General features: G+C 37.0%; 1 protein-coding gene across 1 annotated transcript in view; it reads right to left on the reverse strand.

The window, feature by feature from the left end:
* Positions 1 to 13,234, reverse strand: part of LOC140234524 (transmembrane GTPase fzo-1-like) — a 33,197-nt gene that overhangs the window by 11,899 nt on the left and 8,064 nt on the right. Inside the window, exons 2-7 of the mRNA XM_072314566.1 lie at positions 11,165 to 11,273; positions 6,424 to 6,742; positions 3,187 to 3,314; positions 1,072 to 1,180; positions 390 to 494; positions 98 to 233 (exon numbers count right to left, since the gene is read on the reverse strand). Coding sequence (XP_072170667.1) covers positions 98 to 233; positions 390 to 494; positions 1,072 to 1,180; positions 3,187 to 3,314; positions 6,424 to 6,742; positions 11,165 to 11,273 — 906 coding nt within the window. The remainder of the gene's footprint in view (positions 1 to 97; positions 234 to 389; positions 495 to 1,071; positions 1,181 to 3,186; positions 3,315 to 6,423; positions 6,743 to 11,164; positions 11,274 to 13,234) is intronic.

A 13,234-nucleotide genomic window follows, 5' to 3' on the forward strand; every position in this document is an offset into this window, starting at 1 on the left:
CGCATGAATCTAATGAACATGGCAATAGTTGACATTGTTGCTATCAATAGTACTAAAATAAAATAACAAAAACAGCCATCATCACCGTGTCCTATACCTCTTTCTCCCGATGCAATATCCAGGGCCTCTGAACCGGAGAAAAAGAAACATCTTTTCTCCGCCTCCTCTCTCGTCGTGACCGTGCCCAAGTCGACCAGGAGTCCGTACACGGCATCGATGTGACGGGCCTTCACCTGTCTCAGAGACGACAGAAAGCAGTGTTTATGGAAATTCTATTACATTGTGGGTAATTGTCAAGTTTGTCATTTTTTTTTTCCCATTTTGATCATCCTATATTCCTCTTGTAAGTTTATACGTCGAAAATAAGATGTATAATCTCATCCTGTAACCTTTTCTGGGTGTCTTTCTCGAGCCGATAAATCCCATTGGCTGAAACCAACAATGACGTCAGGTCGGGGTAGGCGTCGCCCAACCTCCAGAAAGTGGTCCTTCTCCTGATACAGCACATGAAAGAAAAAAAAAAAGAAGGAAAATGAAAACCCCCTAAGTATAGGCCTACGTGTATATCATAAAAGCACTAAATCTCCCTGTAGAGATTGTTGTCAAAAAGAGCATGTAATTTACGAGAAGTATTTTTAACTGGAGGTCTTTTTTTAAATTCTATTGTAATTACCTTTCACATTTTGTATATTTAACAATACTTAACATTGATTATACTGATTAACATTTTTACATTGGTTGTTTCTATCCCTAACTCAGATTTTAGAACTATTTTGAAGCCTTAAAGCTGGGTTATTGATTCATCTGCACATGGTAAATGTAATGCCTTTGAATATCCTAATTTATAACGTCCTTGAAGCATTCGTACATTATTTATTCATCCTTCAGTAGCTCTTTCGGTATTATTCCTCATCATCGCATCAAGGACAAGGAAAAGTAGTTTGAACTGCCCAGCAGGTGTCAAGGTACGGCTATGCGGACTCAATACAAAACAGAAGTACAAAGTACAAAGCTTTGCCATCATTTAAAATGATTTACTGAAAGGATTAGAAACTTTTTATGTATTTATACCTCCGGAGAAATGATGGTCTTCGGATTGATGATGAATACGTGGACATCTGAGTCTTCACAAAAGCTGCTAACTTGTTCCTTCAGCTCTCGGCATTTGGTAATTCCTGGGCTGAGGATTTAAAAAAAGAAAAACAACAACAACAACAACATATGTATATATATATATATATATATATATATATATATATATATATATATATATATACATATATACTATTATTATAAACACAGACGCTGTAGTTGCTCTTGTGTAACAATACACAGGGGCGGATCCAGGAATTCCGTAAAGGGGAGGCTAACAAATTTAAGGGGGAGCATGCGCCCCCCCCATTTTTTTCTTTTTATTTATTTTGTTTTAACAAAAAATAAAGTGGGGGCGCGCGCCCCCGCCTGGATCCGCCACTGATACAGATCAAAAGGATTACTAGTACTCTTGATAAATGTCGCTGATGGGCCAAGAGTTTTATACATGTATTTTCCACGAGAATCAATTTTGCCTCCAAGACGAACGCCAGGATGCGAAATAAATTAATTAGTCAGGTGCGTTTGCTGAAATTTGAAGTAACGGGTAGGTTGCACTGACAGAAAACAACCACCGCATAGAATAGAATACGGTGTTGCTGCGAAGAAACAAAACATCGATTATTTGACTACAGTAAACTCAATCTTTTGTAACTGGCAAACCAATCATCAAGTATAATATGCACACATAAATTTTGTACGTCAACAAAAAAAAAGAGATAAAGTGTTTTTACATAATGACAAACATTGTAATTCAGTTATGTTTATTTCTTTGTTGTTGTTTTTGTGGAAATAAGCGGAAAATAAGTGGAAAGTGAAACTGAATCCAAATCAATTAATGAATCAGTAAATAAAAATTAATGTATTCATTTTCTTTTAACAATCACAGTATAGGATCATCAAGAAATCTAAAACAGGAACACTGTATGATGTATCTGCAATCATGTTCTGTACAGTGTTCTCGACAGTCTCTTCAGTTTGTACCAATGAAACGCTCATAAATTGTAACTTTGTCCAGCCTAAGTCTTGCAATAAAATACTGAATACATATAAGGAAGCAAAACAATCGAAATTCGATTGGGATGAGGATTGGTAGATTGAATACCAGATTAATTCTTTTTTTGTTTTAAAGAATATTTTATTCTTCATCAATGGGAAACATATATACAAACAAATTTATACAAAATTCTCTGGACCAATTTCATAATCCTTTACATCAATAAATACAAAATTTATACCAAAACTTTACATCAGTTTAATATGTTTTGATACACTCTGATACATTTTTTTCACAATCCATATACACAATCCATATATAAACGTCTCTTCTTTTCTAGTTTTACACTACTAATCCCTCATTCTCTTAACAATTTTATTCTTTCATTACATTATAAACTCTATTAACTAAATCACTTACCCAAAAAATAATTTCTTTTCAGCTTTCGTTCAATCCAACCTAAAATATCAATATCCATTGATTGAAGTTTATTGTTAAAAAAACAAAAACAAAAAACAACCCCCATCCTCGCACCCCCGACCACTCTATACCCCCGTCCATTCTCCCTCTTACTACCCCACCCCCATCCCCCTCCCCCTTCCAAAACCGCCATCACAACAAAACCTCAACGGCAACTGAAACCTGTGTGAAAACCTCAAAGGCAACTGAAACCTGTGTGTCCTGACTTACATTATAACACATATTACAATACGAGTGCGTGGAAAAGGCATTTCCTGGTGGATGTGCAGCAGACCCTACTCTATTAAATAAACGCAAAGCAAATTCTCAATTTTTTTTCCAGTTTTCCCACTTTTGTAAATGTATTGACAACGTATTACGTATAACTGCTAACTTTTCTTCTTCTAACATATCCTGCTCTTGATTGATTGATCGATCGATCAATCGATCGATCGATTGATTGATTGATTGATTGATTGATTGACTGATTGATTGATTGATTGATTTTGTCCAATATCTACTTCATGTACAGAAAAACAAAGAAACTAAGAAAAAGTGATTTACAATGATTATTACAATACAATAAAATTATGTTTTTCAGGAGGTCAAAGATAGTCGAGAGGCGAACAGAAACTAACCAGTCCATAAGTTGCAAATCATGTTGGAGCAAAGTACAGGTGGTTTCATTATCATCGAGGTAGATCTTTAGAATGTAACTGGAATCCAGAGATGTTCTTGAGCTCACATCTACCAACCTGTTCAAGTTCTGATGAGCGACAGACAGCGAGAGAGTATATGGAAAAAATACACTATGACAATGATATCAGTCACGAACTACATTATTGAATTCTGTGTCAATGTATGTTATTCCTACAAACTACTAATAGACTAATTTTCCGTCTGTTCCTCCTGATTACCAAAATATTCCAGGGTTTGCTATCCAATCTCCGGTTCTATCGTTTTTCTTTTAATTTCCGAGTCGCACGAGCCTCAAGCAAGCTCTTTTCAGGTCTAGGTTTTGTTTTGAGAGTATGTATATTTAAAAATCGGGGGGTATTAAATTTCAGAATAATCGAGGCTACAAATTTACGGTTATCGTTATTATTATCATTATTATCATTATTATTATTATCATTATTATCATCATCATCATTATTATTATCATTATATTTACTACTTATTAGGACCTACTTATTCAGCATTTCAGACATGTGTGCATAGACAAACACACACACACACACACACACACACACACAATGACTGACAAAGAATAAAATAAATTGCAACACAGCAACAATGCACGAATGGAGAAACGGACCTTGATCGTGATATAAAAAACAGAACTGACAGTTCGTTTAGAATTTAAATTGCATGATTAAGCTTTTTTAAGTAGGAGAATGAACTGATCGAACGTATGGATCATCGAAATGTCTGAAGATGTTTAAAAAGTTTTGACTCCATTTTACTCCATTGGCGATTGGCTTGTCACTATTGGATAAGCAGTTTTCAGCAGCTTTTTTTTGCTACACTAAAAAGTAGAAGAAATACATAATCATAGTCATAATTGTAATGTTATATCAATTGGCCTATACAGCTTGGTAGAATATTAAAAAAGTGAAATTAAAAACTAGAAATGTCGCTATGGCGACTGGTATACCTCCGCCATAATGCATGGTTCTCCTAATAGGTCTATAGTACAATGTCTTGACAATGTGTGATGACAGTTTCACACAGAACATAGAAAACAAAAGGGTAGGATTGGAGGTCATGGGCAAGGAGCCCAACAAGACGTTAGTGAAGGGAGGGGGATTCAAGGAGGGTAGACAGACAAAAGGCAGAGGAGGGTCAGTGGTGATCCCGAGGACCATAGGGGCAACCTTTGAAGGAGAAGGATGAAAAGGGAGGCAACATCAAACAAGATGAGGAACAACAAGAGGGATAAAGAAAGGAAAAGAGTGAAATAACAGCAAGAGTGGGCATGGTGGGGGGGGGGGGGGGGGAGCTGAGCAAAGCAGCGAGCCCTAACCTGGTGTATCAGGAAGAGGCAACAAAATGAAAGTAAGAGTCGACCAACAATTATCAAACATATCAAAGTGTATATAGAATAATAATAAAATAAAATATGAAATTAATTCTTTGCGCCTTTTCCTACTGCACACCTTTTATTCCCGACTGATTCCTCCTCTTGTCAGAGTCTCTTTTATACAGCCCTTTTACAACCTACACATACACACACTTGTATTTTGTTTGTGCTTATATGGGCATACATAACATATGCAAAGTACTTGCATGCATATCTCTCTCCCTTTGGTTTTTTGTGCTTTTTCCCCCCTTTTTTTGCTTTTTCATAATTATCATCATCTTTATCATTACAATTACTGTCATCAATATCATCTTTATTGTTGCTGTTATTATTATTTCGTATATACACTTTGATATGTTTGATAACTTACAATTGTTGTTAGAAATGTCGCTATGGTGACTGGTATTAATACCTCCGCCATACCATAATGTATGGTTCTCCAAATAGGTCTATAGTACAATCCCCCCTTTTTTGCTTTTTCATAATTATCATCATCTTTATCATTACAATTACTGTCATCAATATCATCTTTATTGTTGCTGTTATTATTTCGTATATACACTTTGATATGTTTGATAACTTACAATTGTTGTTAGAAATGTCGCTGTGGTGACTGGTATTAATACCTCCGCCACAATGTATGGTTCTCCAAATAGGTCTATAGTACAATGTCTTGACAATGTGTGATGACAGTTTCACATAGTTGACAAAATATTAAAACGACAGATTTGTCATAAGTGTGCTGAATGTTCACTTTTCTTGAACTAGGTTTAATTGGATGAATGGCTAAATTGTCTAAGAGTGCAGGTATTTGGGGATTTGAGGATTTTCACTTGACTTTTGACCCTTCTATAAGTTAATACATTGAGCAATTTTCAAGGTATGGAGAAAAAGTGTACTTTCAGTATCATATGGTAAAATTTTAGCATTTAAACCTGGCCTTTGACCCTTGACCTTTGACCTTACATGTATGACCGTAAAGTTTCCAAGAGAATCACTGTCAGGGAGAACATGCATAGATATGTACTAAATTTCATGATGATACCTTAATTTCGAGATATGGAGGAAGAAGTGAAATTTAGCGCTTTCACTCGACCTTTGACCTTTTGGAAAGAAACTTCCCACAGAAACTCTATTGGGTAATACATATTTATATATATCAAGTTTCAAAAAAAAAAAAATCCTGCAGGCATTGCATAGATATGAGGGAAGTAGTGACATTTTGAGGAGTTGACCTTGACCTTTGATCCTGACCTTTGACCCATGACCCTCAGATTCCCTAGATAATCACTGCCAGTCAGTAAATGCATATATTCTAAGTTCCACGAAGATACCTTGAACCATAATTGTGAGATATGGAGAAAAACGTGAAATTTCAATATTTTGACTTGACCTTTGAACTCATGACCTAAACTCTCTCTGCAGAATCTCTTTGGTAGTACATATATACACTAAGTTTCAAGAAAGTACCTTCAGGCACTGCATGGATATGGGGGAAGCGGTGAAACTTTGAGCATTTGACATTGACCTTTTGACCTTTGACCTTGAGCATGTGCAACTAAAAGTTGATAGGCACAACTTTGCCCACTCATACATACATGCCAAGTTTCATTAGGATGCCTCAAGCCGTTTTTTAGTTATGCTTTCCACAAAATATTGATTACTTCAATTGAAGGACGGACGGACGGACGGACAACCCGAAAACATAATGCCTCCGGCACCACTTCGTGGCGGAGGCATTAAAAAAAAAAAAGAAAAAAAGCTGTATACATTTGTAATCAATATCACTAACCTCCTCATCTAACGGTTGCTTCTGATCCTCATGCAACCCTAATCTCGCTTCTGGCTCTCCCCGCTCTATTTTCTGGAAACAAAAATAAGACTTCACTTTCTTCTTGCCCCCGTCACATCCTGTCTCATTCGGTTGCACCTTGGAATCTTTCACACTTGTCGAGTTGCTCAGACTTAGCCCGCCATCTACGTTGACTGTCAGCTCATGTTCATGCAGCCTCTCCACCTGCACAAAGCAGCCCGTGGTATCACCCATGCCGGACGGAAGGAGCTCCCGGCCCAGTAAGGCGTTGACGGTGGTTGTTTTACCGCTACTTGTCCTGCAGAAAATCGGTTCAAGAAGGAGCTCTTTTTTTTTTTTTCTTTTCTTTTTTTTTCTTCCACAATATCATTGTTATTATCTGTTTACACGTTTTCAGGAAATGATACTCTTCTTTTATGCTACATAATGAATATTCTTGTTTAACCTTCTGGATGCCGCATTAATTACCTGTCCAGGGCTGTGTGTGTGAAATTTGCGCACATTTGGCTCATTAGCACAGAAAAGGGCTTACCAGAATTCATAATGCAATACCCTTATGCCACAGCACTTGACATCATTTCCACTGTCATCATGGAAAAAAAAAAAGAAAAGAAAAGAAAAGAAAAAATGAGAACGCGGAGAAGATCCATCTATCACTCGATCCAACATTTCAAACAATAGGTGTGCAATATTTATAATATCCTGAATTCCAAGGACTCGTTAACACAGTTTCAGTAACGTATTCTCATTGCAAAATTCGATATCAAGCATATCCTGCAATTGGAAACAAACCTAACTGATACAGTCAACAATGTAAGTTAAAGTTCCATATTATCTAGAAACACACACGAGCACATACAAAGACGTCAAAATCTTAATGATTGAAATGTCGCCTATTATTGCTTGTATATGGTGCATGGATAGTTGTGTAGAATACCTTTTTAAGACGGAAAAATGTCATTCTGCTATCTCCTCATCGGACTTGAATTGTCATACGATTAAATTTGATTTGATATAATTTGTTTCTGCAATATCTTCATCCTATTTTAACATGTGTTTAACAATCAAACTACACATTCTCATCACAATGTGATCACAAGAAAAAAAAAGTATTCAGTTTACTCAAATTAATGATCGTTTCATAAGTCAACTTTTTACACCCAATTACACAGAAGCTTGTATACCATACATTTTTTTTATCATGCCAATTTCTTTAAGTATTGAATAATTGGTGTCCATTTACGTCGAAGAATGGCAAATTGTCTATCACTTACAATAACATTAGATTTGTAATCAAAACAAATGGTATCACGATACGTAATACAATAAGTTTAATAAAGAGTAAGCAGGGTTCATTGTTCCTGTACATCCCCCAAACAAAACCAAAACACAAAACCAGATTAAAAAAAAAAACAAAAAAACATGGTTGTTTGTGGCTGGCTTGCCAAATAGAAGATGAAAAGAGAAAATTTGTGAAGCCCAAGGGGAGAAGAAAAAGGAAAAAGCATTAATCGCTTCTATGATTTTTATTATCACCTGACATTTGGTCATGATGGTCGGTGTACGAGTTTGATGACTCCTGACCAAGCAGCTGAAGGACTGACAATTAGTTACACATTTACTCACTATTTGAATTGCATAACACCGGAACTTCGATTGATTCGCGTTTGTATCAAGGGGACATTTTTCCCAGCAGTATCCTTTTCACCACTTTCTTGATAATTCAAAGTTTATCAGAGGATGAGTTGTCATCAGTTGCGTGTGTGTGTGTGTGTGTGTGTGTGTGTGTGTGTGTGTGCGTGTGTATGGGTGTGTGTGTGTATGGGTGTGTGTATGTATGGGTGTGTGTATGTGTGTGTGTGTGTGTGTGTGTGTGTGTGTGTGTGGAAGGAGGGGGATACACTATAGTGGAGTGTATGGGCCGGTGAATGGGAAAAACAGGTTTATGAGCCTATGAGCCAAGACCACAAAAAAAAAAAAAAAACAAACAAACAAACAAACAAACAAACAAAGATATAATCCTATTTTTACGGCAGTCAATTCAAGATAAAGCATTATGAAAATTGCATATTATCCCTGGATCCCCCCTCCCCCAACCTTTACGTGTAGGCCTATCAATACAGGATGAAAGTGTAGAATACCGGGACATTTCTTGCGCGAGCTGATCTCTCGTTTTACGGTATCAAGCTTGATTATCACCGAATAAAACAAGTGAGCAAAGTGTTGCCATAATATCCATATCTTTTCAATACCTTTAAATACTTCTCACAGCAACCTTATCAAATACTTTATTTATCAGCAGCGGCCGTTTGCTTGATCTCAAACTCAAGGAAAATATATACAAGGTATAAATCGAACCAGTTATACTGTGGGAGCTTCGCGTTCGGGCTGGTCGCAGTTAGGTACAAGGTACACTCTTTGTATACCTCTCTGTGTTATTCTTCCTCTATTCACCGTTGTATTTTAGCTGATGTGTACTAATACACGGTTTTTATGCATCTGACATAAAGTCCCTACCTTCACAAGGTCAACATCTGATAAGTTTGCACTGTAGGTATAATTCCTTTACAATTGAGATACTAGCTGGCAAACATTCGTCCCTGCTTTTTATTTATTTTTTTTTCATTTTGTGCCGCTTCTTGGAAGATCAGGTGATGTGTGAAATTTATCAGTCAGAGAAAATTCCCCACTGCTTAGATATTGCGAAATGACATACCATGCCGGGGGGGGGGGGGGTATTTAACCAATATTCTTTTACGTGGTCCTCTCTTTTTCAGCAACACAATAATTTTGTGCAAACAGCTTATGAATACGGGTTACGCAATTACCTTTTTTTTCTTTTCCGCTTTTAATGCCTGCTAATATTTTTGTATTACATCGACGTCTTTTCATCATTAAATTTGAAAGAATTAATGTGCTATTGGAAATAACATTTGAATTCAATCTGAATCTGGAAAGTGCATTCTTTGTAAAGCGCTGCTCATGTATAAGGGATAATACCGGTTCTACGGCGATTACCCCCTGGACAATTATTATACTGTATTACCCCAGACCCAGGTGAAGTGTGAAATACTTAATATTTTCAGGACTATCATGACTATCTCAAACGCCATCAGTAGATTACGCCACTGGAAGGGTTGTAATCCCCCCCCCCCTCTCTCTTTCTCTCTCTCTCTCTCTCACTCTTCCTCTCTACCTGTGTGTGTGTGTGTGTCTGTGTGTGTGTGTTGGTGTGTGTTTGTGTGTGTGTGTGTGTTTGGTGTGTGTGTGTGTGTGTGTGTGTGTGTGTGTGTGTGCATTATTTACACATACTTGTCATTAGTATTATTCTGCATTCTGGGGAATGGCGCTGAAACGGTTTTCATACATCCCAACTATATGCAAGGCTGAATGAGGAACTGACTATTATTAATGTCTATGGCCACTTATATTCTTGAGTTATTGTTTTGTTCTTTGAAAGAGTATAATATTCTTATGATACGCTATAGCTATACGCTTGTTCAGGAACATAGTATTGTATGTCTGACGTTTCATTAAAAGAAAAAACAAACAAAACAAATTGTTTGCATGTTAACCATCTCGGTTGCATGGAACTGGATACTGCCCTATGAAATGCGATTCAAGAGTCAGTATACCCCCGGAAAGGTGATCAATGCCATAGAGTGTCAGCTTTTTGTTTTCGTTTTCATTTTACGTCAAATTTCGACAAGACTTCGACTATTTTGATTGTGCATGATCCACCTCACTCTATCGAAGCCAAGTGGAGAATAGAAGTGCACTTCAATAAGACTCCATGTCGGACTGAACCCCATTTGCTTATGCACTGTCACCGTCTAGTGTATATATTTTGTGGACAGATTACTGATTCAAATCATGATGATACAAATACCATGTCGGATGTGTTCAGAGAAAAAATGAGTTATAAGTCACTACAGCTATACATTTTTTAATTTTCTCCCCATTTTGTCTCTCGAGTAGCTTTTCTTACTGATGTATTTGCACAAGGTTGCAAGAAGAATTTAACAAAGAAAAACTGTTTTGTAAAAGGCATTGCATATGCATTTTGTGTCACTTGGATCTGAATATTTTATAGCTATGAATCTACAAAGGGTAATTGTCAAAATAATTACAATCGTTATTTGCATTACTTGCCACTGATATCAGAATCCTTTTTTTACCATAATATAGAACTTTTCTTTTGCATGATGACGGCTATAGATCAGAATACACTGTTATTTGGATCGCTAATTTCAAATTATTCGCTGTCAACTTCATGATATTATAGAGAGTGACAAGTCAGTTTAAAACGTCCCATTGCTCCACGTTTAAACAAAAACTCACCCATAACAGAAAGGAAAATATCAAAAGCCAATCGAGAATATATTATGGTCTCTATTTAACTTGCCTTTTGAAAGAAGCTTTACTTACGTCTTTCGTTGCGCTTAATCAATGTTAATGAAGTCATGCGTATCAGTGATTCCATTGTTTAAAAAATTAAAAGAATTATTACGGTTACAGAAACGTATTCACAAATTATTACACTTAATTATCACAGTTACACTGAAATCATATAACAACGTCTCTCATTCCCATAGCAATACGCCATAAGATGATTTCTATGGTTGCTGTTGTGTCTTAACCCCCTATACATCGATATTGTCAAATGAACATTCGGCATGAAATGATCGTTATTATATCTGTTACTGGAAATATGACATACCCTCCAAAAAATGAAACTTTCATTTTCTTTCGCATGTTGTCCAGCTTCAGCGATTCGATGATTCCTCTTTGCAAGGCGATGTTCTCATCAAAAGATTCCTTCTTGATACCTTGTGAAAATAGGCAATAGATGACAAAAATTATTATTACAACAAAACATAAAAAACAGCATTTACTGACGTGGTTGCCAAAGAGTAAAGGCCGTCTCTCTCTCACACACACACACACACACACACACACACACACACACACACACACATGCACACCCCACACACATAAACTTGTAAAGAAAGGTGTACTGTAATGTTCATATATGATTACGAAATCTCAAATACCTGTCTCTGACCACCAAAAGCGTACTAAATAAGGATACTATATGTATACCTCCTTGCATATGGCAAAAAGGTGATAACAAGCACCATTTGAAAAGGTTCCCACTAGCACCAAAAAAAAAAAAGGTGTCGCTTTTGTGACACACAGTGCAGAAAACAGACACTCGTCCGAGCGTTGCACCGAGGTATTAATGCAATTAAGTGCTACACTCTAAGAAAAAAAAAATGTTTAAGTGCCGTTAAATGGTTCTCTGCACTTGTCACATAATAAGCGATACCTTTTTTGGTGCTCGTGGGAACCTTTTCAAATGGTGCCTGTCATCAGCTTTTTACCATAGGTGCTCATTAGAATCTATTCCAACGAAATGGTGCTCAGGAGCACTGTTCGAATGATGCGGATTAGAACCATTTATTGCAAGACACTGGTAAGAGGTGGTCGGGAGTACACTTTAAAACACAGGATGTGAGCATCTTTTTTTTTTTCAGTCAAAAAGGTACCTACAGGCACCTTTCCAATGGTACACACGAGCACCATTATTGGAAAAGGTATTCATGGGCACCTTTTGCAAAAGGTGCTTATGTATATGACTAGCTGACAGGCACTTTTTGCGAAAGGTTTTCACGAGCCCAAAAAATGTGTCGCCATTGTGACAGTATCAATACTGAGAATCATTTCATGGTGCTCAAACGAACTTTTTTTTTCCTTCTAATGCTGCGTTTACACCATGTTCTCGGCGGCCACGGCAGTCCCGTTTCAGGCCATCCCCCTTGGACAAAACGTAATGGACGTGAGAAAACGTGGTTGGACGGGATGGGGCAAACGTGACGGACTATGATTGCCGTGAATGCCCTGTCAGATTAGTTTATAAACTGTCCAAAAAAAAATCCCACGGCAGTATCGGTGCTATTTAAAAGCAATTTATTGCAATTAATAGGCCGTAACAATATTTGGCTGCGGTTCGTAGTGGGTCACGACGGCAGAATTCCATCTGCCTTTAACTAGAACTATGTTTACACAATCTATATTTACATTTGCTGGACCTAAATATTGGAACAACCTTTCTAACAGTTTAAGAACATCTCCAAGTTTAAGTTCTTATAAGAGTAATCTGAAGAAAAATATTTTGAATAGTTATAAGAATTGTTGATTCTTTATTGGTTGCAAAGAAGTGTAAAATCCAACCTTATATTCTATTGAAATTACAGCTAAGCGGATCCATCCATCCACTACCTCTCGTGTCCTTCTATTTTTTTTTTTTTTTTGTCTTTTATCTTCACTCCGCGCATTAAAGGGGAAGGCTATAGTAACTGATCAGTGGGAATCAGTGGAAATGCTGGGAGATGATTGTGGCAATCCTTATGGGATTCATTCAAGAGTTCATTGTATATCTATTGTTGTGTGAAAATGATTTGCTTCAGAACGGTCTCATATTCAAGTAATGTGCAGATTAATGCTCCGTCACTGACCAGGGACGCTAACCTGGAAGCATTAAACTGCACATTACTTGAATATGAGACCATTCTGAAGCAAATCATTTTCACACAACAATAGATATACAATGAACTCTTAAATGAATCCCATAAGGACTGCCACAATCATCTCCCAGCATTTCCACTGATTCCCACTGATCAGTTACTAGCCTTCCCCTTTAAGCTGCTTTCTCCCCCCCCCCATCTCTCTCTCTCTCTCTCATACATACACACACTCACACTCACACACACATATTACTTTGTTTCTC

The sequence above is a fragment of the Diadema setosum genome, chromosome 10, assembly GCF_964275005.1.
Source record: "Diadema setosum chromosome 10, eeDiaSeto1, whole genome shotgun sequence".
NCBI lineage: Eukaryota > Metazoa > Echinodermata > Echinoidea > Diadematoida > Diadematidae > Diadema > Diadema setosum.